Consider the following 26,158-nt stretch of genomic DNA (forward strand, 5'->3'; position numbering starts at 1 on the left):
AGGCTGTCGGTATCATGGAGATAGACACCTCATCTCTTTTGTTCACCCCCAACATCCACCTCTCAGCCCAACAATGAGCTCAGCACACAGTAAGCACTCAATACTTACTGCCCAGATAAAAAATAAGTGAAGATGTTATTTAGCCATTTGAGTGGGTTTGCTGAATGGATGACCCTCTTGTCAGAAAGGATGCAGTAATTACTGTCATAGGGACACCACCAAAATAAACACCTTTCTTTTCCCACCTCTCTGCCTCCTTGGGATTAAATGCAAGTAATATCTCATACTTGTGTGTAACAAAGTAAAAATCTGACTGCTGTTAGATCCCACACTTTACCTTTGTTAGGTAGTAGGCAAGTGTTGTTATCCTTGGGATGATGCCCAGGGAAGGGAAGTGATTAGCCCAGCTTCACACAGACATTAACAGAAGTATGGAGAACAAAGCGGGGCTGTCACCTTCTGCCCTGATCAAGCCAGAGCTGCAGCCCTTTTTACATTTAAGAGGGAGAGCCTGGGAATAATGACTTGCTGGGCTGTGAGCTCCCTGAGTGAAGGGTCATGTCTGTTTTATAAATTCCTGTCTTGTCAGCACCTAGCCAAGAGCCTGGCACATAAGAAAGAGGTGCTTGAAAATCCATTGTGAAATCAACAAATGATGCCTGCCCTGGAAAAGAAAACATTGGTTGGGGCGGGGGCAGGCAGAAGGGAGACAGGTTTCTAAACATCTGAAAAGTTAGTATGTGAAAGAGAGAAATCATTTCTGGGACCAAAATAAATACCTTTCTTTTACTAAGAACAGTCCAAACCCACATGGGCTCCCTTAGGAAACAGCGAGTTCCCTGTCAATCAAGGTAATCAAACTGAGCCTGGACAAGCATCTCTGTGGCAGTGACAGCAGCAGGGCCTCCACATTGCACAACCTGTGAGGCCCGTTTACATCCAAGAGTGGAAATGGTGGCCCAGAGACTGGGGTAGAAATTAGCATCTGAAGAGCTGTGCCCAGGTTCAGAGACCTGCAGGGTCCTACCTAACTCTAAGAATGTGTGATTCTCTGGTCTGGGTGCAGAGAAAGACCAGGATTCACCCCCATGTCTCTTGATTTGCAGCCCGGTCCCATGGACATGAAGCCTGGGGTTGTGAATCAGAAAGTCTCAGGACTCAGCTTTGAGCCTCAGCTACTCCATTCGACTTCTGGCCTTTGTTCTCCCAGTGACTTTGCTTGGGGTCAGAAAACGGAACCTCCACCCATAAATCCACCCCGATGCTCACCATCCCCTTGGGACATCTTTCCTTTCCTCCTCCATCTGGGCACAATCTCATTCACACATCCCCAAGTCTAGCCTGAGGTGCTGGGGCAGCTATCTCCCTGAGAGCCATCTCCCACGTGCCCCTACCTTCCCCTCGCACATGGGAGTCCTTGTGCAGAGAGAACAAGGTGCAGCTAGAAGGGGCTCAGCTGGGCCCAGAGACAAAGGATAAGAGAGAGGTGGCTGCCTGGGAACTGGATGCCAATTCCCAGCTGCCTCTGAAGGTCATTGATATAGCTGCCTCCCAGCCTCCCCTCTCAGTGGGTCCAATAAGAGGATTCTCAAATGGTCTCCACCCAAAGAAAAGAGAAATTCATGAAGAAGCAGAAAGCAGGGGTGGCAGAGGGGAAGTCAAGCAGAAAAGTGATTCTGATCTCCAGCCAGCTCGGCTTTAGCGGCCAGGGGCCATCTTCACACAACACCAGCACAAAAGGCTCAATGGGCTTGGATCCACTAGCTTGTTCCCAGGGCCGTCTCTAGGGAGGGGAACCAAAAAAAGTGACACTCAAAGACTGAATCAGCCTTTCTGCCGCCAGAGGTTAATGAGCAAGGCTCCCTGCCTTTCTGGGGAGGTGCTATTTTGATTTCCCCAAAGCCCCTTCCTGGTAGACACTGAAATGGTCAACAAACCCTACTAACTCTTGTTAGCCCCACAAGGACATAGAGACATTCAGACTCAAACTGTGCCTTGGGGACCTTCAGGACAACTTCACCAAGGAGGCACAGGGGGTGAACAGGTGACATGACATAATGCCACACAGAGCCCAGCAGGTGACTAGCAGGGGCACCCTGAATTTCCTCTGGGCTTCTGGAGAGACCTTGGTTTCTTCTGGTGGGGGAGACGGTGGCCTTTAGGCTGTGCCTCATCCCCACAAGCCAGGGAGCAAGGGGCAAGCCCGGAGCCACAGGCTGCACTCCTTCCTGCTGGGACACCCTGGTGCTGGGCTTAGGCAATCCACCCAAGGCCAACCTGCTCAGATCGGCTGTGATGTCTGGATTGTGAAGACTGTAGTTGGGATGTCCTGGTAACAGAAGGTGTGGGGTGATTGGAACGGGGGACACAGTTGGCTTCAGATCGTTTTTTGTTTTGTTTTGTTTTTTTGAGCTGGAGTCTCACTCTGTCACCCAGGCTGGAGTGCAGTGGCATGATCTCGGCTCACTACAACCTCCACCTCCTGGGTTCAAGCAATTCTCCTGTCTCAGCCTCCTGAGTAGCTGGGATTACAGGTGCCCTGCCACTAAATACGCCGGCTAATTTTTGTAATTTTTAGTAGAGACACGGTTTTGCCATGTTGGCCAGGCTGGTCTTGATCTCCTGACCTCAGGTGATCCGCCTGCTTTGGCCTCCTGAAGTGCTGGGATTATAGGCTTGAGCCACCGTGCCCAGCTCAGATCAAGTTTTAAAGGTGGAAGGGCACCAGTACCCTTCATCTGTGTCAATCTCTTTCCATCTGAAGGAGCATGGAGAGAAATGTCACCTCCCCGGGGAACAAAACTACATCTTAGCAGGAGCCTTCTGGAGACCAGGAAATCACCCAGTGGCATCTCCCTAATGGGATAATCTCTGGCTTGTCAGTGGGAGAGATAGTGAGAGGTCCTGAGACATAGCAATTTGTACAATGCCTTTTTCCTCAAAAGCATACCCTCTGCTAACACCTCATTCAGAGATCTGCCTCCTCCCAGGTCTGGCACAGTTTCTAGGAAACAGGCTTGGCTTTGGAGTCAAGCAGACCTAAGCTTGAATCCTATCTCTTCCGGTTCCCAGCTCAGTGACCTCTGGCTAGTCACCTGACTTCTCTGTGCTTCTGCTTCCTCCTATCTGAACTAGGAATAACAGGCCCTACTGCGAAGCAGTTCTGTAAGAATGGAGGAAGAAAAGGCTAGGCACAGTGGCTGATGCCTGTAATCCCAGCACTTTGGGAGCCCGAGGCGGGCAGGTCACCTGAGGTCAGGGGTTGGAGACCAGCCTGGCCAATATGGTGAAACCCCGTCTCTACCAAAAATACAAAAACTAGCTGGGCATGACGACATGTGCCTATAATCCTAGCTACTCAGGAGGCTGAGGCAGGAGAATCGCTTGAACCTGGGAGGCAGAGACTGCAGTGAGCCGAGATCATGCCATTGCACTCCAGCCTGGGTGACAGAACGAGATTCTGTCTCAAAAAAAAAAAAAAAAAAAAGGAATGGAGGAAGAGCACCCCTCATGAGGCCTGGCACTCCACAGGCCCCACTACGTGACTCTCCTCTCTGTGCCCCTGGATATGCAGCACTTGCTCTGGGAGGCCACCAATAACCACAGGAAAAGAGTTTTATGACTGGGATGAAGACACGATGGAATATACCCATCATTCCAACCAGCTGGGGAGGCAGGGAAGGGAGAGGACCATTTGGGGAAAAGGATATTAATGGTTCCAGCCAACAGAAGTCCCTCATCACCTTTAATTCTCCCAGAGGAAGCCTGTCCAGGTTGAGTTATCTTCTGTGGGAAGGAAAAGTGGCTCTGGCCCTTTTAACTTAACACGGATCACAGAGCAGAGAAAATATAACAGCCCCAAACCACTAAGCACTCTTCAACTAGATTTTCCCAGCCCTGCCAGAGGCAGACAGAGGCTGCAGCTAAAGGAATAACATGTATATTTTCTGAAGGAAGTGGAAGGCCCACCTGCCAGGCAAAGGCAGTGGGGATCCTCAGGGAGCTGGCAGGGCATCTGCCCATGTGACCTCAGAGGCAGGCCCTGCCCAGGGCAGACAGGCTCAAGAGGTGGCTGCCGAGTCAGGGTTTCTGAGGATGGATAGCCATGCAGTGGGCCAGCACTCAGAGCATGGGGACATTTCATCTCTCCATCATCGACCCACTTGACTGCTGTGCTGCTAAGTTGTTGCAACATATGCATGAAAATTGCAAGTCTTGTAATTCACCCAGATGGTAGAAGTTCCCAAATTGTTCCTTCTCGAGAGACAGCTGTTCCACCGCTGGGCCATATGGCTCCCTTTGCTCCGTACTCTGCTCTGGGAAATAAACCACTTGCCATGAGCAGCTGCACAGATCTTAGAACCATCTCTTGTTCTTAGCAGGTAATTAAGACCTCCAACAGAGGCGTCCACATTGTACCATGCATGGTTTGTACACATGTCAGAAGCTGTGTTTTAAAACTCCATTAAGGTAAATACAGGAAGCTGGTGGGCGAGGCATGCCGGCTTTGCTTCCTACTCAGAGGTAATGTCTACCATCACAGATTCAGAAAAGGAAGATGCCCAGAAAGTCAGCTAGCCATTTCTCTGCTTGTAGCAGGGCTAGCCCTCACCACACCCAGACAAGCCCCAGAATGCTGGGCTGGAAGTGACCTTGAGAAAAATGCTATTTGCCCTCTGACAGAGGCTTGCTTCATTCCAGACACATGGAGACGGACAAATCTTACACATATATTTCACCATTTGAGCTGTAAGGTTATTAATCACTAAGACCTGGGCTTTAGGACCATACTGACCTCCTCAGTGGAAAAATCAAGAACACCGTCTGCCAGAGACCATTCTTGTCACAGGTAGGCTGGCCCTTTGGACCCCTCTCTGTGGTTCTGAATAATTGTTTCTCTCTCGGACACCTGTAGGCTGACCCCCAGGACCTTGATGATGCAGATCTAAAATTTCCATCTTTGCTGTCTAGGTGGAAGTGGTGCGATCTGTGTGTGTCCTAGAGCAAGCAAAGCCATGACTAGGCTTCTCCATCCAGCAAGCTGAGTTCCTGCACCTCGTTTCCGTGATGCAGACTATGAGCTTGGCGATATTTATTTGCTGTTCTATCTAACCATTTTAAACATTTTTTTTTTTTTGAGACAGGGTCTCACTCCATTGCCCAGGCTGGAGCAGCCATCACAGCTCACTGTAACCTCCAACTCCTGGGCTCAAGCAATCCTCCTGCCTCAGCCTCCCAAATAGCTGGAACTACAGGCATGCACCACCACAATTAGCTAATGAAATTTTTTTTTTTTTTTTTTTTTGTAGAAACAGGGTCTTTCTCATATCAGATCCCAAGTTGCCTAAGCTGGCCTCAAACTCCTGGCCTCAAGCGATCCTCCTACCTCAGCCTTCCAAAATGCTAGAATTACAGGTATGAGCCACCACACCCAGCCTAAACATTTTCTTTAGGTAGTCAGGGAGGGGTCTTGTCCACCTCCCAACTCTATGCTTATACACCCAGGGTTCCTTCCCAGAACTGAAAACTTGTTTCCTTTGGCCCTTGGCCTAGCAGTACAGCTTTCTCTGCATTATCATGCTGTACTGGATAATAAGAGCTGACACTCAGCACTTACTGTGTGCCATACACTGTTCCAAGCACCTTACATGAATTTATTCACCTAATCTTCCCAAGCCTTTTCACAAGTGGAAAGCACTGTTATTATCCCCATTACACAAATGAGGAAACTGACACACAGAGGGAATAAACAATAGGGTTCCCCAGACCAAGTTCCATCCCAGCAGCAAATGAGAACTAGAATAGGAACTGAGTGGGACAGATGGCTGGATAGGGGATGAGGTGACCGCACACAGTGGGGGGTCAGATCGGCAGCTGCAGCCATATTCCCATCAGCTAAAAACTGTCCATCCTCAACCTCCAGAGATGCCAGACACAGAAGCTTCCAGTGCAGCCTTGGAGCAGCTAAGTCTGCAGGCTACTGGCTGTAATGGAATGGTTATTATGAGCGTGAAAATGACACCAGATGCCTGGGTTTGACTTCCCAGTTCTAGTGCTTCATTCCTGTGTGACCTTGGGCAAGTTACATAACCTCTCTGTGTCTCCATTTTCTCATCTATTAACTGAGAATGTTAATAGTACTTACTTCATAGGATTGTGAGGATTAAATGAGTTAGTAATGAGGCCTAGCATATAGTTTGTGCTATGTAAGTGTTAGCTATGTTGATAATGGAGGAGGAGGAAGAGGGAAAGAATAAGAGGAGGATGGGAGAGGAGAAGGCAAAGGAAGAACAAGAGGAAGAGGAGAAGAATATTGTTATTTCTACTGCCAGCCGGTCAAGGTCGGGGTGGTCGGGGGCTGGTGAGGACAAAGCCCTATCATATTCTCTTGTGGCACAGGGGCTACTACTCCTGTTTTGTAGATGAGGAAAGGGAAACTCAGAGAGTAGAACGGCCATCGAAGTCTTTAGCTAGTTAAAGTGCAAGGCAGGGCTGCAACCCATGGTCCTTGAGCCTAAGCTAGAGCTCAGACACTCTACAGCACAGACCCCCAGCCAGACATGGGGGCCCATTCCTTTAAACTTAAGGTCCTGGTGGATTTCACAGCCCCAGCTTTTTCTGCATCAGTGCCCTGGAAACCCAGCTCCACTGCTTCCTAGCTGTGGGCCCTTAGGCAGGTGATTTCAGTCCTCTGAGTCTCAGCTGTACACACGTAGAGAGTGAAATGCGTTACTGCAAAGTCACTGTAAGGATAAAATGAGATAACATGTGTGAAGGCCTGACACCAAAAATGGGAGCCCCTCCTCTGTCCCTCCCTCCCTTGGCGAAGGCAAATGTCCTCCAGGAAGGTCTTCGTCTAGAATGTGCTCCACACGGGGGTGATGGGTCCCAACAAGCTTCTCTATCTTGTCTGGTGTTACAGCTTTCACAGTCTGGTCACTGTTAGCTCACCTTTCCCCTCTGCCCACCCCAGCCAAGCAGTTAAGTCTTTAGGAGAAACTGTGAAGGCCTGTGACAGCCTGTTTGGGGATGCAGTCTAGGAAGAAATGGCCCTGCCCTGGGAAAGCTTAGGAACCCCTTACCCTCTTAACATAGTTACCATGAAACTATGTACGTCCACCATCTAGAAACAAGACAAATAGCATTTCCAAGGATGTTTCATGATTCTTTTCTAATCACTTTGCCTCTCTTAGGTTCCTCCTCCAATTCATTAAGAATGGCAATTGCATTTTTCCATTTTAAACTTTTCCATTGGTCTTGGGTCTCATTGACTTTGCCCATTGGCTTCAAAATGAGAAAAACCCCTGCTCTACAGTCACCACAATTTGAACTCATTTCATAGAAATTCAGAGCTGATAGGTCTTCTTACATTACAGATAAGAAGCTAAGACCCAAGGGAGGTGGAATCCTGCATCCATTCATGCAGCAAGATGATGGCCGAGCAGGTGAATTCATCTCTGAAAGCCAGGTCAGGGCGCACATCTAACAGCATCATGGGGGTTTCAAGCCTGAAGGGGGTGGCTCCCTGCTAGAGGCAAAACGCAAGTCCTCTCAACCTGGGTTCAGTGGCCTCCTCCTCCTCCTCTCTTCCTCCTTGGAGCCAGAAGCCAGTGTTGGGGAGGCATCTCAGAAAACAAATGCTGCTTAGTGCCTGGGTACCGCAGAAACCCCTCCAACCAAAACTGTCCCATCAGGCACCAGATGGCATTTGACTTTGGGGCTGAAGACCTCAGCTAGATTCAAATCTGGCAACCCACAGAGAATGTAGCCCCAAACCTGGATCTTGCCTCAGGGGTTTCCACGCAGAGATGCAATTAAAAAACGGGGAGCAAAGGAGAAGCGTGTGCTCTGATTAGGAAAAACAAGGGCGGCCACTCCTACAAAGCCACAGGGCTCGCCCCAGCGCTTGCACCTGCTCCTTGATTCTAGGGTCCAGATAGAAGAAGGAGGCCCAAATAAAGGAAAGGAAAAAGCAAGAAGAGGAGGAAGAGAGAGGCAGAAAAGGGAGAAGGAGGCCCTGCCTGGCCTCCCTTCTGCAAGGCCAGGCCTTGCCATGGTCCCCTCCCCAGCATTAATCCTCTAGTAGTGCTTTATGTAAGTCCATTGTGCAAGAAGATTAAAAGGGACAGGCAGAACAAAGTATTGGTCTCCCTAACAAAGGCCCCTCCACTTAGGAAATTAGGAGCTCTTTCTACCTGACACACTTTTAAAGGGAAATCTTCAATTACCATGTGCTGGCGGGGCAGCGCAACAAAAGGTCTGTCTGGTGACTTTATTCTCAAAGCCCTGAGCAGGCACTGAAATGGTTTTATGTAACAGAGATACTAATCTAGTCCATATAATTTTGAGAATCCTTTATGGAGGACTGAAGGGTGTTTGAGCCCTGCGGCTGTTTCAAAGAGAATTTCTGCAGCTTATGCATTTACCTTGCCAAAAGCTTAGCTGAGTAAACAGAGTCCTCTAAATCACACTTGCTGTTGATTTACTATCAGGCCTCCGCAGTTGTTTGGTGGATGGAGCCTTGTGGATAAACAGAGGCCAAGGCTATAGTCCCTGCACCTGGCCACACCAAAGGGCTAGGGGCTGCCTTTAAGTTGCCGCCACTCTGGCTCTCAGATTTGGGAGTTTTCCTCTCTTTCCAGCCAGTGCAGGGTAAAGGCAACCAGAGGGGCAGTTCTCTGGCCAGGGGAGGGAGGAGGCCTCCCTGGCTTCTGCCCTTGGTTCCAGGTCTGCCTCCATCGTGGGAATGAGATTGACGGTGTCATTTGGCTCCCCTTCCCCACCCCATCAGGAGCAAAGAAGTGATTCTGGCTCCCTTGGTGACATTTTAGCACCACTGCTGCTTAAAAAGGGAAAGGAGAAAGGAGAGTAGGAAATAATGATGGGGAAGGTGATTCTCAGGAGAATCTAGGGAGACGTGAAGGCACAGACTCTTCGAACATGCCAGTGTGCAGTTATGTACTTAGTACATAGGTTACTGGGGGCTTTTTCATGGCCAGACATGTAATATACACATACAGCAAGTAATACATGCAGAACATACATGTGCACACATGTGTAGGGGGGAGCATTTTGCACACAGCAAAACCCAGCTCTCATTAATATACATGTGTGTATGCAATAATAAAAGCCATCACTTCCATAGCACCTTCCACATGCCTGGCACCATTCTGAGCTCTTTACACACCTTCACTTACTTAATCTTCCCAATGATGCCACAAGGAAGGTACTATTACTACCCTTTTTTACAGGTGAGTAAACTGAGGCACAGAGAAGCTAAGTAATTTGCCCAGAGTCACACAGGCAGTAGGCAGCAGTCTGGCTCTAGGGTCTATGCTGTTAACCTTGATATCAGCTGGTATAACACGCCTGCACAGACATCCCTCACATGGATTGGGAGCAGCCTCCACACATGCAGACTCACAATCCCATATGTACCACATCGACACATAGCCAGACATCAGAGCAGATGTGCCCCTTCCTCAGAGGTCCAGACATATCACATCTGCAGCGTCAAATGAGGGATTCCAGTTCAACTAAGACTTAGACTAGGGTGAAAGATACTGAATGGTAAAATATTAAAATATTCCTCTTCTACATTAGTAAATGGTTGCTTACCCTTCCAAAACCCCCACCTTCCTATCATCCAGCAACTACAGGGTTAACGGCTAGCCACACAGGGGACCTCCAGGACCTATTCCATTCTACTGATAGGGGTGCCAAGCCTGTAGTTCAATGTTTATATTCATACCCCCCAGGTATAGACAGGGAGGGGATGGTGGGATGTGTGCCTGCAACGAGGGACCCTGCTCTCAGGCTCTCCACTGGGCTTGGCCACTGTCAGGTCAGCACAGCGTAGGGAGTGTCCAGCTCCCCAGCCAGTCCCCACCCCGCCTACTTGATGGACAGCTGAGCAAGGCTCTTGAAAGACAGGTCTCCAAAGACATTGAAGTAGCCACTGGGAGGCAGTGGGAGGCTCTGAGCTGGCATTGTCACCCTCGCTGGGGCCACTCAGCAACTCTCACTAAAGAGCAAGCATTAGAGGAGATTTGGGGACTGGCATGCCCATTGTCCACAAAAGCCCATTAGTGGCCAGGAGGGAGGAAGGCGCTCAGCAAACCGGGAGGCACTGCATGAGGAGCTCCGTCCTCCCACGTCCCTCCAGTCACTGCTGCCCTATGTCCTGGAAGCTCAGCTCTAACCCAGAGATGGCCTCCTTGGTTCTGAGACAGTAAGTTCAGTCCCCACCGAGCCCCAGAGCAGGGTTCCCAGACTCTTCACACACATGTGACATGGGTACAGATACCAGAACTCTGGGAGGAGCTTTGGGAACCTGAGGTCCTGGAGGGGAGGATAAAAGAGGGGAGGGCCCTGAGCAGCCCTCAGACCAGGGTCCTGTCTGAAGCAGGCCACCCTCCACTCTGGACTCTCAGGACCCTGCCCAGAGACTACTCCTTTGGGTATCCCTTGAGGGTCTCCTGGAAAAGCCAGCCCACGCATCCTCCTAGTCAACCAGCCTGCACGTTCCAGTGCTGGGCACTACAAATACAGAGGGGTCCCACATTCTGGGCCCTCAGGAGCTCATGGCCAGTGAGAGAAACAACAAACACATTGACAAGGGGACCTGGAGTGAAAGGGGCTGCAATCAAGACAGGGCCGGGGCTGGGTAGGGAGGTGTCGAGTGGGGCTCCCAGAGAATGTCAGGCTCCACACTGAGTTTTCAAGGACCACTATGCAGAAACTGCGAGAGCAGGATGGGGGTTCAAGGAGGCGAGGGCAGCCTGCACGAAGCCCCAGGGAATGAGAGAATGTAGAGAACTCAGGCAGCTGGGTGGGACACAGAGGCTCAGCAGTCAGGTAATGGGACCTTGAGGAGCAAGACACAGAATCACGAGTCTCATGTGAAGGACCCTGGGGAATGCACCTGGAGTGGGCAGCCCTGGACGGAGAGGAAGAAAATGTCAGAAACCATAGCAGTGGGGCAAGGCAGGAATAGAGTGGATTGAAGGTGCCTCCAATTTTCCAAGGCTATTTTCTGAGCCCCTACTATGTGCCTGGCACATCGTGACCCACTGTAGACTCTACAGTGATCTGTGTTGAGTGTATAGTTCCATTGAGGAGATAGAAATTTTAAAAATGTATATTCTATGCCAGGTAGTGATAGTGCAAAGAAAAAAAAAAAACAAAACAAAACAGGCTAAGAGGGTACAGAAAGATGTCAGGGAGGAGGCCGCCATTGCAGATGGGGCGGTCAGGGAAGCCTCTCTGAAACACGGTATTTGAGTGAAATGAGGGACGGGCCATCTGGTGCCACGTGGCTATCTGGGGAAGAGCATTCCGGGCAGAGGGAACAGGAACTGCCAAGGCTTCCTGTGTGCAGGAGGAGCCAGGAGGCCAGCGTGGGAGGTACAGAGTCAGCTGGGGCCAGGCCACGTGGGGCTTGCAGCATCAAGCAGCAAACGCCCAACAAGGACCAGACAGCCAAGGTATGAATTCAGAAGATCAAAAGGGGGCCGTTGGCAAGTTCCCACAGAGAAACTGGTGCTTAGACTGGGCACAGGGTAGCCACTTCATGGGCTTCAGCTGGCCCAGGAAAACCCAGGAAGAGAGCTTACATAAATGCCTGACTTCTTCTGACACAACCAAAGGCTTCCCTTCAGAGGCCGCCCGGTGCAGATGGCAGAGGCTTAATTACAGCCACAGCTGGTGATGAAGAAGCGATGCCTCAATCCTCCCACGGCTGTATCAGCACGAGGGGCCCTGCTGGCACTCACTGAGGGTGGAGGAAAGTCCTGCCAGGGAAAGCTAGAGCTTGGCCAGCAAAACCCAGCCGCCAGACCCCAGGTCTTCATCCCCTTGACCAAGTCCTTGAACACAGCCGTCCATGGCTCACCCATCCCTGCACACCCCCCACAACTTGCCTTTCACCACATTCACCAGTGGTCCATGCTGCTGCCCTCAGAGCAACCACTCCCTGATACCACCTCACGGCATCGCTTGCTACTTAAACCCCTTGATGACCTCATGAGATTGTCCGGGCAGTGTCCTGACCCCTCTGCTGTCTCCCACCTCTCGACTTTGCTCATGCTGCTCCTCTGCCAGACAGGGCCCTCCCTCACAAAAGTAAACCAAGAAAAATAGCTAAGTTTTACTAAGCTCTTCACATGCCAGGCCCTCTACTAAATGATTTGTAGCAACTCATTGAATCTTCACAACAGCCCGAAGAGGTAGGTACCCAATGGGGCTCTATTTTACAGATGAGAAAGCCGAGGTATGGAGAGGCAAAACAACGTGCTTGGGGGCACACAGCTAGCAGAGGAAGTGAGTGGAGTCACTCTTCAGCCGGCTGAGTTCTGAAGCTCCGTCTTACCCACTGCCCATCTCTTGTTCTCCCGGTGAGTTCCTACTCATCTTTCAGACTCAGCTCAAAACTCACCTCCCTGAATGGGTCTTCCTTGACCCCTTTTCCTTCCATCCCTAGATAAAGTTAGTTGCCTCTCCCTAAGAGGTCTCTCAGTATTGGTGGTATGAGTCTATTTCACTCACTCACTCGCTCAATTCAGTGATTGGTCAGTACTCAGTGCTGGACACCGTGCCTGGCCCTGGGGAAAGCCTTGCAGAGACTTGATCCCTCTGCCTCAAGAACTCACTTCTGAGTGGGAGAGATGGACAGGCACAGCAGCTTCACAACCAGCAGGACAAGGGTGCAGAGGGAGAGACAGGATGGTGGGTACAGAGTACTTGCACCAACCACCGTGTGGCTCCCAAACAGGTGGAGTTCCAGGGTGGAACAGGAGGAATCCAAAATAGGCATTAACAGAAGGAGGAATCCAGAGAGACCACCAGGCACTGTGGGTGTCCAAGACCATGAATTCACTCTTTCAACAATTATTTATCGAGGGCCTGACAAGCACTAACAAGTGGACAAGGACAAATCTTTGGTAGTTACGTTTCTCACTGCAAATGAATTAATTGGCATCAGGGTTAAGTACCAGTATTTATGAGTTTGGTCAGTGTGAATAATCACCTGTGTCTCAGCTACTCTGAACATTCTAAATCAATGTTCTAAGCCCATGGACTGGGGACCAGACCACGGTGGCTGCATTAACTTTGACCACTCAGTGGGGCTCTGTTGGGGTGGACGGGCAGTCATGCCTTCCTTGCCTCCCTATTTAAACTGTGCTTATCCTTCTGTGATGGTATCTCTCCCACTAGACCATTTGCTTCTTATTCATCTCTGCATCCCCAGGACCTAGTAGTACATGCAAGGCATAGGTATCTAATAATAATGAATGTTGATGGATGGATGTTGTTCTTCTAGGCAGCAAAGCTCAGCACCAGGTGTTGGTGACCCAAGGGAGTGGTGTCAGCACTGTTTCTGGTGATGGCAGCAGGCAAGACTCCTTGGGGAGCCTCTTAGAGGGTTAGCAGGGAGTTTTTACCTAGCAGCTAGGGAGAGGCTGAGTTTCAGACATGCCCCACCATGCTGCTTACACATATACCCTTTCCTCCACCCCCCATGCCCTCTTGGCACCTTGATCCTGGCGCCTGTTAGGACCCACCTTAGCAAAAATTTGAGCTCAAACCAGTATAGCTTCAGTCCCCTCCTCCCCCTCCAAACCTCCTCCCCTGCCCTCTTGACTGACTCCACTTCTCTCTTCTGGCCACAGGTTTCTCCTACTCAGAGAAAACCCACTATAGGAGGGGGAAGTACAGTATTTGAAGTCACACCCATCTGAAATCCGGGCCTGCCACTTATCCGTGTGGACAAGTCACTTAGCCTCTCTGAGCTTCAGTTTTCTGTCCTGTAAAAGGGCAGTAACAATAATGCTCACTTCTCCAGTCTACTGAGCAGATGATATACTGCAGGTGAAAGCGCCGGCTAAACCACCAGACATTACACAATTGTCATTATTATGGTTGAAAGTTAGCAATCACTCCAAGAAGGCATTGAATTAAACGTCACAGGGGTTGGTTATAAAGCCCCCATTCCACTTCTCTCTGTAAAACAGGGTCAGTTCCAGTGATATGGAGAAAGTGCTAATGTAGCTCCTCATGCTACAAAAGTGCTCCCCAAATACAGTAAAAATATTTTTAAATGCATAGCTGAGCTCTAAGGAGAGCAAGGTAAATTTCTAAGTGTGGGGGAAAGGGGGAGTTTATAGGAGAGCAGAATGTGAGATGCTGAAGCCAAGGTAGCTCAGGGAAGGAACATTAGACCTGGCTACAGCCACCACCCCCCACCCCCAGCGCAGGCTGGGAGCCAGGGACCTCACACCCACACAAGGGCAGACTTGGCCTTGGAAGTCGCCAGCTCCATGTAGGGGGGATTTGAACATGCTACCCACCAACCTAGAGATAAACAAGGTATTCTGGATGGAGAAAAATGTCTCCCACAAGAAACAAAAAGCCAGGATAGGGGAATAGGCAGTGACTGCTGAATGGGTATGGGGTCTCCTTTAGGGGTGATTATATAGAGGTGATATTTGCACATCGTGAATATACTAAATGCCACTGAATTGCACACTTTAAAATGATTTTATTGTATGTGAAATTCACACCAATGAAGAGAAAAAACACCCCAAGCCTTTACCAAACACAGCATAAAATCCCAAATCAGGCTACCAAAGCAAAGGGTGATCTTGAACCAGGGGAAACCATTAGAGTGCCCAACAAGAAAATGTAAAACTAATGTGTAGAGCCCCTGAACAATTCGGGGCACAAGGGAGGGAAGAAAGGGCTAAATTAATAGTAAAAAAAAAAAAAAGTACAGCCTGTACAAGGAAACAATCTGCCATAATGGAGAATCAGCAGGCACTACAAACAGGAGAATTGATACTCTAGGAACTTGAGCTAATAGAATTAATCGCTTGAGATAAAACTATCTGAAAGAGACTATAAAAGAAATATGTTTAAAATAATTAAAGCAATAAAAGAAGGAATGGAATTCATAATGAAAGAATATGACACGACAGAAAAAGCACAGCATATCCGAAAAAGAACCAATGGCACTCCGAGAAATGAAACATGAAACTGAAATTAAGACCACACCAGACAGGTTAATTAGCAGAACCACAGCATCTAATAAATGGATCTAAGGAAAATGTCCAAGATGCAGCATGGAGAGATAAAGAGACTGAAAATGAGAACTTAGGAGAGACAGAAGATGGAATATGAGGATCCAACATATTGGAGCTCCAACAGGAGAAATTAAGAGAATAGAAGAGAGATTTTTGAAGAGGTATGGTTGGCAATTTTCCAGAATTGATGAAGGACTTGAATCCTTAACTCGAAGATGACATATACCTCCGAGAAGCAAACAGTATAAAACAAACAAATAAAAACCCCCAAAAACTCCACACCCAGACACATCCTAGGGAAACTGCAGGGCAGCGCAAGACAAAGTCCAGAACACAATGGAACACCACTTCTCAAACTGCTGGAAGAAAATGACTGACAGCCTAGAATGTCACAGGCAGCTTAACCATCATTCAAGAGCAAAGGCAAAATCAAAGCATAAGACAAAAAGCATAGGAGAATTGGTCACTCATAGACCTTCCCTGAAAGAACTAAAGAACTTTCGAGAAGAATGAGGCTGAACCTAGGAGAGTGATGCAAGAAGAGATGATGAGCAAAGGAATTATGAAACACAGGAATTCAATTTAAATTTAAACAATAATTGTGCAAAGCAACAACAATAATGAAACAGGAGTACCTAATTTGGCACAGAGTTGATGTGTCAAATTCACTGAATTAAATCTTACACTGCTTGCCCCCCCTGCCCAACCCCCCGCCAGAATCCTCTCCCCTCAACCAGAGTCCATCCGTGAGGCCAATCTCCTAGACCCTCAGCTGCTGGCTCCCTCGGCCACCATGTGCAGACCACCCCCTAGGGTTGGCACAGTCCCTTTCCCTGGGGCCAACCTATACTCCCCAAGCCAGCCGGGCCCATCAGCTGCATACGTGCCTGGAGTTTCTGGTGGATCCCTCCACTTCTGGATTTCCTGAAAACCACACCGCAGAGGGTGTTCTCTGGCATCCCAAGCCACAACTGAAAGGGCCAGAAGATTTCACCTGGAAGCTTGAGGGAGTTCATTTGCTGTGGGGGAAACTATGTCGACCAAGAGGAAACAGAAGACGGGGGATTGAGCAGATGGACTCCCCCTCCTTGCCCGCTGCAGTGAGGCATGCTTTCTCCCTGCTGCCCATCAGAAGCGCTGAGTACTTAGGCGATGCACCTGCTGGGCCTCTTTGTAACAGATTCACAAACTGAGTCAGTAAAGAAACCGTAGCCTAGTGGTTCTCAAGTGTAGTTCCCATCCAGCAGGATCACCTGGGAACTTGTTAGAAATGCAAATTCTTGGGCCCCACCTCAAATCTTCTGAATCAGAGACTCTGGGACTGGGGCCCAGCAGTCTGTAGTATAACAAGTCCCCCAGGTGATTCTGGTTCAGCAGCTGGAGTCAAGCACACAGAACCTGTCTCATATTGTTATTAAGTGCTTACCAAAGACACATTTGAATGAGTTGTGGTTTGTGAGCACCGTGGCCATCTGTGTGGGACTTGTGATAGCAACTAATACTGCTCACTAAATGTTTCTGACCCTCTCTGCCTTCAAGACTAGCTAGAGCCCTCTTATCTCTGCCACAGCAACTAGCAACATTCCAGAGAGTTGCTGCTCCATCAGCCTAGGTCCTGGGGTGAGGCTGACAAGGAGCAGGCCTTAGCTAGCCCATGGCGGACACCTAATATGAAGAAGAAATTAAACTTCACTGTTTCAAGCCACTGGGATTTGGACGTTGTCTGTTACCGCAGCAAAACTCAGTATGCTCATAACTCAGTCCTGTGTCATCCGGTTTGATACAGGACTAATATTTTCAAAGAACAGAGCTTCCCAAAATGCCTCAAACTCTACCACATACGTGAAAGTCTGCTTCTCCAAGACATAAAACTAGCTCCATATGCAGAGGCAAAAATGCCTCTGTCCTGAAAGAAGGAAGAAAGGGAAGCTTGGAGGGAGGGAGGAAGGCAGGCAGGCACTTCTGCCCAGTGATCTCTAGGAAATATTTCATATCTGGTGACCAAAGTGGGCCAGGACTCAGCTGTAGCTGTAGATAATGGAAGCGGAAAGAGGTATGAGTTGGGCAGGGGTGGGTGGCTGGGAAGATCTGGTACGGATGGTTTCAGGAGGGCTCCCAGATGAGAATGGCAGTTCAAAGGCAGAGGAAATTGTACAGAGAGGAGAAAAACAGTGCTCCCCTGCATCTGTATTGAGCTCTGTGCTTTCCAGGACACTCTGGGTCCCTGTTCCATCTCTTTCTCCTTCTACACACAGGGATGGTCCGTGTGTAGAGGCAAAGGACTGGCCCAAGATTGCAGAGCAAGTTGGTGGCTGAGTCAGCCAAGGCTTTTATGCCTGGGCCTGCTCCTTGTCAGCCTGCAAGAAACAAGGCTCCCAGAAGGTGACTCTGAAGGGAGGATGACATCCTCCTGCCCTGCCCAGGGCACAGGTGATGTTCTTGTGCAGGATCTAGAGAACTCTTGGCATCCAATGGGTTCTCACCAGGTTCTGGTGAAGTTGGAGTTTCTCTGGCCTCTGAGCGATCGGGAGGGACAAGTCAGGGGGCACGGCTGCAGGCACCAGCCCCTGAATGCTCCCAGGCTCACAAGCCTTCCATCTGTCCCCCAGTGCCCTGGCCCCATTCTTCACCCTCTCACTACCATTTCTGCCTCTCACAAGCTCCCTTACCCTGGGGTCTCCATTCTCTCATGGGCAAGTGCCAAAGCCCATGTGGGGCCAGTTGGTGCCCTCTCCCTTTCCTCCCATCACAATAAACAGGAACAGGAGGATGCTGGTAACAGCTGACACCAGCCTCTTCAGATTTCCTGTGTTAAAGTCTCAAGCCGCAGCACCTGAGACATGCCCTTATTTGGAGATAGGGTCTTAAAAGGCAATCAAGGGTCTTAAACAGCTGACACCAGCCTCTTCAGATTTCCTGTGTTAAAGTCTCAAGCCGCAGCACCTGAGACACACCCTTATTTGGAGATAGGGTCTTAGAAGGCAATCAAGGGTCTTAAACAGCTGACACCAGCCTCTTCAGATTTCCTATGTTAAAGTCTCAAGCTGCAGCACCTGAGACACGCCCTTATTTGGAGATAGGGTCTTAAAAGGTAATCAAGTTAAAATGAGGTCATTAGAGTGAGCTCTAATCCACTATGATGTGTGTGCTCATAACAAGGAAATGTGAAGCCACGGGAAGAACACCATGTGACGATCAGAGTCCTGCTGCTGCAGCCAGGAAACTACCAGAAGCAAGGAGAGAGGCTGGAACAGACCCTTCGCTCAGCCCCGGAAGGAAGCAGCCCTGCCAACACCTGGATCTCAGACTTCTAACCCCCAGAACTGTGAGACGATAAACCCCTGCCAGTGAAGCCGCCCAGCCTGTGGTACTTTGTAACGGCCACCCTAGGCAATTGACACACCCAACCCAGCCACCTGCACCTCCCGCTGCAGCCCAGGTCTGCCCTCTGGGGTCTGGCCAGCCTCCTCACCGCCCACCTCCATGCCTTTGCTGATGGGGTTCTGCCTCCCACCCACCCCTGACGGAGTCATCGCAACCCTCAAGATGGAGCTCAAGGCCCCATGAAGCAAGTGGCAGCATTCTCTCCTGCCGTGCTTGTCTGTCTTTGTCCAGCGTTTTTCACATCCAGTCTCTGGGCTGTTATGGAATGATTTTACTGAGTGTTAGTCCCGCCTTCCCATCATGAAAGTAGATTCCACAAGGGCAGGGGCTAGTCATATTTCTAACTCTTCTCTTCTATCTCGTAGCACAGCACTGTGGGTGGGCTATAGTAGGTGCTTAATAAATACTGGCTTGAAACACCTTTCTAGTATACCCTGTAGCAATACTCTAAGTCCCCTCCTCTGACTAGGCTGCAAACTCCTTGAGGGCAGCAACTGTTTATCATCTGTATCTATGCCCCTGCAACTTGCGTAGCAAGAAGTAACAAATATATGCTGCATGGGTAATGTGAACACGTGGCAGAAATTATTTACCATGCAACAAGGACCCTGTAAGGGTTTCAGGGGATCCATGAACGCAATGAACCCATGAACCCAATGCAAAGGACTTTGTGTGTTGGTATGTTTATGTAGGTACTATGCGTTTTCCCAGGGACAGTGTCCATGGGCCTCTTCGAGCAACTAAAAGCCAGGACTCAAACAATGTGGAACACCAATGCCATGGAGGAGGGAACTGACATTTACTCAACCCCCACTCTGTGCCTGGTGAGTGCAGGTGTTACTACTGCCATTTTACATGCATGAAAACTGAGGTTCAGAGAGGTAAAGCCTTGCCTGGGTTCGTGAAGAGACAAGCAGCCTGCCCAAGCCATCCAAGTGCAGAGACTCTGGAGCCAGACAGCCTGGATTCAAATCCAAGTTCTGCCACTTTCCAGATGTGTGATCTTGGGCAAATTACATAAGCTCTGTGACTCAGTTTCCCCATCTGTCAAATGAGAGAAATAAGGATACCTTCCTCATAGGGCTGTTGGGAGCAGTAGATGGATCAGCGTATGTAAAGTGATCAGAATGGTGCCTGGCATGTGGCAGGTGCTGGGAAGATGATGAAGATAAAGAGGAAGAAGCTGGCAGTGGCAGGGCAAGGATCAAACCCAGACCCCTGTGATTCTGTGTCATTACTACCAGCACCCAGGGGGCCACACATCCCATCTCCCCGCCAGAACTCTCCTGTCTCCTCGTAGAAGTCTTCCATCCTGAAAGTGGCTTTTTGAGCTTGATTTCCTGGTGGACCGCCCTAGGGTCACCTGGCCAGAAGGTAGTACCCGGTGGTTACATAAGGAGTAGGTCGGAAGGTAAAAACTGCCCTTGCCAGTCAGCATGACTGGGCCGCCTGTGCAATCAGGACTTAGCACTTCTGCCCTGCTCTTCATTTTCCAAGAGCTTTGCCACCATTCACTAATGGAAATTAGAAAGGAAATGTGCTCGTCCATTCCTGGATACCTGTGCTGACGTCCAAACTCCCTTCATAATTTCCCTGAGTCAATCACTGGGCCCTGAGCTTGGGCGGGCCGCTTACATCTGTCCCTGATGCTTTGTGAGTCCCGTGTCCTGCCCCTGGCCTGATTTCACACTACTCCATGCAGACAGAGCAGCAGCAGGAAAGCCTTAGTCCTGATCTCGCACCTACACTTGGGTCTCGGTTACCCCATCCCAGGTGAGGTACTGACCAAGGCCTCGTCCTAGCTCAGTCCTCTGCCCTGCTCCTGAGGAACGGCCTTTTAGGTGAACTGCTTTCTATCTTTCCTACAAAACCACCACTACTGAACCCATTGGAGGGTACATTTTTCATTCATTCTTGTAATGCAATTAGAATTGAGTTTCTCCAGCACTGGGGGAGATGTAACAACAGTAGGAGAAAATTGTCATTTTATTCCCAACATCAACACACCCACTCTGCCCAAATTTTCCCTCTGGTGCAAACTCTCTCTACCCACTCAAATGGCAAAGAGAATACTAACAAGGAAAATTGCTCTCCAAATGAAGAGGCAGAAGCTTTGGGGGTGGAATCTCTTCTCAGTCATTAAACGAGGGCCTCCCAGCTCCTCTGACACTCTCCTACAATAGAGGGAACCTTCCAAGGCCCGCTAGAAAGTCCACTGGCCCCATGTCACTGGGTCAGAGGTGAGTGGGGAAAGAGTTCCTTAGAACCCAACAGGGACCCTACAATCATCCTCCCAGAGAGATTAAGTGACTTGCCCAAAGCCCCATAGCTAGGAAGCCCAGACCTACAGGCTCCTGCTCCGGGGTGCCTCCACTGCACCACGCTGCTCTTCTCCCAGAGGGCCTGCAGCTGCCAGCAACTCAGCTCTTGTCTTTCTTAGGGGACACTAAGGCCTGCATTTTCTGAGCTGCTCTAAACAAATAGGAAAAGAGGCAATGTTTGTCTTTCATGCACCCACCTCTTCTCCTATGTCCCCCAAATCCTCTTTGGAAACCCTCCCAGCTCCCGGAACCACTTCCTCATGGTCCATCTCACCTTTGCCCCCATCCTTTTCTTACTGCGGTTTTGACATCCAACAACCCCGCCTTCCTTCCTCCCTTTCCCATTTCCACCCATCCAACTGTCCATCTACATACCCATCCATCTCTCCTTCCATCCAGCAAAGCTGTCTTGAGCACCTGCACATCTTAACCCTGTGCCAGGCACCCAGCACTTCTCCCTTGCTCCTCAGAGTGCCCACTCCAGAAGGAGCCACTTCTCCCCATCCCCCATCAAGGCCTTGAACTCACAGACTTCCATCCGTCCTGTAAGGAGGTTGATCTGAGGGCCCAACCCTTGCTACTGTATTTGCACCAAACTCATTATTCCTTCTGAGCACTGGCAGCAGGCAGGGACTTCTGGAGCCATCTGGCTGAGGACTGCTGCCTAGGGGCCATGGATATCAGCCCTACCTCCCCTCCCCTCCTTTCGCCCCTCCTCCCTTCCCCACTGAGGCCAGAACAGCAGCAGCCCCTACATACGTATGCAGAAGTCTTCGTTCTCATAGTAGCCAGGGCAGCACTGGGACCTCCGCCGGTACATGGTCCGGAGGCCTCTCCGATACGCCGTCTTATAACTGATCCTAAGGCACAAGGGAGAAAGCCACTTGAAAGTATTGAAAATCAATCACTCCCATTTAGAATGATATTTGTGTTAAGCTATATTGAGGATGCCACTCAATAATTATTTTAAAATGCATGGTGGCTTCAAATATGAAGGAACACAATAAAAAAATCAATAGTGGGATTTGGGCTGTTGTGATGCAGAATGTATTACTAACACGGCACTTACTAAACCTGCTGACTTTTCCCCAGTCACTTCTAAATAGAAGGGCTGCAGAAGATACTTTCTGGAGTGACATTGTGGAGGGCAACCATGAACTTCTCCTTAGTTCCTTAAAACACCCAGATTCTGGGCTTGAAGAGCCTGTGGGGTGACCTGGATAGGAGTCAGGCCCTGAGGGTTTCTGTGCCCGCCCCGTCCCTCCCCTCTAACAAGCCAGACTGCTCACAGCCCCCTGAGTATTGGTCCCCCCACTTGGAGAACTGAGGCAGAGTCAGCAAAAGGACTCTTTCAGTCCAACTCAGTCCCGGAGAGTAGATTAATCTCCCCCACACCAAAAATAACACTTCCGGGAGAGGACCCTCACATGCCATCCCTGGGAAGGCCCTGAACCGACCCCTCACCCTGCAAAGGAAGAAGCTGAGGCCCATGGAGCTGCAGCACTGGGAGTCAGACACGTGGGTTCCAGACCTTATGCTGACACAAGTGTGAAGACTTAGCCCCATGCCAGAGAAACTGAGCAACATCTCATTCCCTTCCCTGTGGCAGGCACCATTACTGTCCCCCTTTGTTTTATTTCTTTCTCTTTTAGAATTTTTATTCTATTTTTTTATGTTCACCTCAACTCCCCACCCTTTGTTTTATGAATAAGAAAACTAAAATTAGTGAAGTTAGTGACCAGCACAGCTAATCAGAGTCAGAGCCAGGATTCAAACCTAGCTCACTCCAATTTCAAAGCTGCTAGGCTTAACCTACTGCCCTCTACCAGGTTCACAGGTAGAGGGCCAGATAGATTCTGGCCTTAAGATGGCCACAGTGAAGGGGTAAGTAAAAAGAAATTCTAAGTCCTTAGAAGGAAATCAAAATGGGGTATTCATAGGCAAAGCCCCTTCTTCACATGGAGAGTCAAAGTGGAAGAGATTTGAAGTGGCCACTAGAGACTAGAGAGAGGAAGTGACCTGCCCAAGGTCACGGAGTGGAACTTGGACCCAACCCCAAGTCCTTGGGCCTTGAAGCCAGACTTCTTTCCACTTTTCCATCAGCACCCAAGGGGAGCTTGCCCTGTGGACTCTTCCTCAGCAGCACAGCAGCAGGGTCTGGTCATCAGAGATGCCTATAGACTGCATTCCATGGAGGGCCAGGCCAGCTTGGGAAGAGAGTCCTGTAATACAGGCTGGGACAACCCTCCCGCACCTTAAAGCCCTCACTTCATAACAAATGACAGTGCAGAACTCTGGGGAAATCTGTGATATTTGGGAATGTCGTAAGCTAAGGTCATTCAACTTTGTCAAAAACCTATAATGGAAGGAAAGCTGGCCTCAAAGTAAATCTACTTCCCCAGCACAGAAGGCAGCTCCCGGCAGTTTCAGCGGTTGTATAAGCCTCTCAGATAAAGAATGACTCAGAATCAACTCAGAGGTCATCCAGCCTGTTCTCCCCACCAAACAGGATTATCCCCAAGCCCCCCAATGGGGGGTGGTCTGGGCATCATTAACACCCCTCAGGAGAGAGCTGCCACCCATTGTTTCTGGCTCACCCATCTTTGTTTGTCCCTGTGCAGGTTGGAAAGCAAGAGAGGGAAGCAAGGCCAGGTGCCAGGCTGCTCTCAGGGGAAGGATGCTGGGTTGAAACATGCCATTCCACACCAAAGCAGACGGAGGGTGCAAGCTGTTAGCATGCACACTCTAGGTCATTAGGAAAGCTGCAAGGAAACTCAATAATTTAGCAAAATAATTCATGTTCTAGGAATACAGCCTATTTTAATAAGCAGCCACCACCTCAGTGGTGATGGATGGCAGCCCTAGCCTCCAAGTACCCAAAAGGGCCACAACCCTGAGCAAACTTGGCTCTCACACTGGGCCTGCCAGGGCTTTGGGAGGAGCAGCACTACTATTTCTGCCTCTGTCTTTGACCAGGGCCGCAAGCAGCCAATTCTGGCAAAATTGTTGGGGTGAAAGAGAACATTTAGTCCCACCTCCTCATTCCACAGTCAAATGCTAGAGGAAGGGGATGCAGTAATAGCTGAGTCGCTCCTATTGGACCACCTTTCTGCGAATAGCAACTATAAAATCTAGGGGAAAATATACAAAACAACTACCTGAAGGCACTTGAGGGAGGACAAAAGCAGGGCGATACTGGAGGCAAGTGGACATTTGAGAGAAGGGAATGGTGCCGGGCAAGTTAGCACAATACTCCGGGCAACTAAAATTCAGATAGAAAACACACAACCTTGCTCGTTTGAAGAACCACAGGACAAGTCCAGGGTGGACCCAGCAGGTAGCAGGTGAAAGGGGAAACCTTAGAAAGGTGAGAGCCACAAAAAGGAAGCCCCAACATCTTTGTAAAATCCCTGCCCAAGCGTCTGGCCACTGATTTATCCTTATGGAGGACATATTCCAAGCAGCCTAGCTAATGCTAAAAATATTAAACTTTCAGAGTTTGGAATTTGTGTTTAGCCAAGTAACCAGGCCGCTAAAAAAAATAAACAAACAAACAACAACAACAAATTAATATTCTCTGGAGGAACATAACAGAATCCAGTCTCCACATGTCATTCATAATGCTCACAATACAATCCAAGATTACTAGGCATATAAAGAAACACACTGGCCAGGCGTGGTGGCTCACGCCTGTAATCCCAGCACTTTGGGAAGCCGAGGTGAGCAGATTACAAGGTCAGGAGTTCGAGACCAGCCTGGCCAATATGGTGAAACCCCATCTCTACTAAAAATACAAAAATTAGAAGGGTGTGGTGGCGGGTGCCTGTAATCCCAGCTACTCAGGAGGCTGAGGCAGGAGAATTGCTTGAACCAGGAAGGCAGAGGTTGCAGTGAACCGAGATCGCGCCACTGCACTCTAGCCTGGGCAACAGAGTGGGACTCTGTCAAAAACAAAAAACAAAAAAACTACCCATGCAGAAAAAAAAAAGCAATTAGTGAAGACCAACCCTGAGATGACCCAGATGTTGGAATTAGCAGGCAAGGATTTTAAAGCAGCAAGTATAGCTCTGCTCAACTCAATGTCTCACAGCCAGTTAGCAGCAAAACCTCAAAGAAAACCAGGACTTTGGCTTCTCAGCACAGAACGAGTTTTCTCATCCATGTTGCTGCCCAGCATGATTCCTGAATTATCCTCAAAGAGGAACTGGGCTCATAGGAGAAAGCAAAGGAGAAATCTGGAATCAACAGATATTCAGCAACTAGGAAAAGGGCCCACCCTGGGGTCTCTCCCTTACTCCTTATTTACCCTTCAACAGCTAGTCTCTCACCCTTCAAATAGTGTCCCTTCACATGTGGCTAATATCTCACACTTTCCTCCATTTTCCCCTGTATTTTTCAAAGTAATTTTCACATTCCTGACCTCCCTGGACAGTGCAGAGTAGGGAGAACAAGGATTATTAAGGGTTTTTTTTGGTTTTTTTTGTTTGTTTGTTTGTTTGTTTTGTTTCTGAGACAGAGTCTCGCTCTGTCGCCCAGGCTGGAGTGCAGTGGCATGATCTCGGCTCACTGCAAGCTCCACCTGAATGGTGGAGTTCATGCCATTCTCTTGCCTCAGCCTCCCTAGTAGCTGGGACTACAGGCGCCCGCCACCATGCCCGGCTAATTTTTTGTATTTTTAGTAGAGATGGGGTTTCACCGTGTTAACCAGGATGATCTCATTCTCCTGACCTCGTGATCCGCCTGCCTCGGCTTCCCAAAGTGCTGGGATTACAGGCGTGAGCCACCGCGCCCGGCCGGATTATTAAGTTTGATGAGTACACTGGGAATCCCAAAATAAAGTGTCTTTCCCAGGATCGTCCCTTAAAGCATGTTGTTTCTTCCTTCCTCTTGCCTTTCCCTGAGTGACATGATAACATGATCTGCAGGAGGGCTGCAGACAAGGGTACAGGACTGCCATGTGCAGTTGTTCATGTTGAGCACTGCTAAGGAAAGCCTGGCCAAGGTGCCGAGAGGTTGCTGAATTCTAGCCTGCACTCTGTTCTTCAAGCCGGATGCCCTGATATGGGGCTACATCTGCTCAGGGCAGGGGGCTGTCTTAGGTTGGGTTTTCCCCCAAAGGCAGACCCCAAGAAAAGGATTCAAGAACAAGTAGTTTATTTTGGAGGCAATCCTAGGAAGTACTGGTAGGAGGATGGAAAAGTGAGACAGGGAAGTAAAGGCAGCCAATCTCCGGTATATTATTGAGCAGGTTACTTCTACGGGCAACTGGGCTTCCATCATTGGAGACTTCTAGGATACATGTAGAGAACACGGCTAAGAGATGTTGCTGCCATCCCAAGTGTGAGGAAGTTGGGGTAGTTATCCACCACCTCC

The 26,158-nt window shown here is 49.4% G+C and overlaps 1 protein-coding gene across 2 annotated transcripts in view; it reads right to left on the reverse strand.

The window, feature by feature from the left end:
* The window catches only part of MEGF11 (multiple EGF like domains 11), a 284,797-nt gene that overhangs the window by 216,063 nt on the left and 42,576 nt on the right, over positions 1 to 26,158 (reverse strand). Inside the window, exon 6 of one of the 2 annotated variants that reach the window (XM_063652702.1) lies at positions 21,545 to 21,645. The exons of the other annotated variant lie outside the window; for it this stretch is intronic. Within the exon in view, the coding sequence (XP_063508772.1) occupies positions 21,545 to 21,645 (101 nt within the window). The remainder of the gene's footprint in view (positions 1 to 21,544; positions 21,646 to 26,158) is intronic. 2 annotated transcript variants of the gene reach the window in all.

This window comes from Pongo pygmaeus, chromosome 16 (assembly GCF_028885625.2).
Source record: "Pongo pygmaeus isolate AG05252 chromosome 16, NHGRI_mPonPyg2-v2.0_pri, whole genome shotgun sequence".
NCBI classification, from domain to species: Eukaryota; Metazoa; Chordata; class Mammalia; order Primates; family Hominidae; genus Pongo; species Pongo pygmaeus.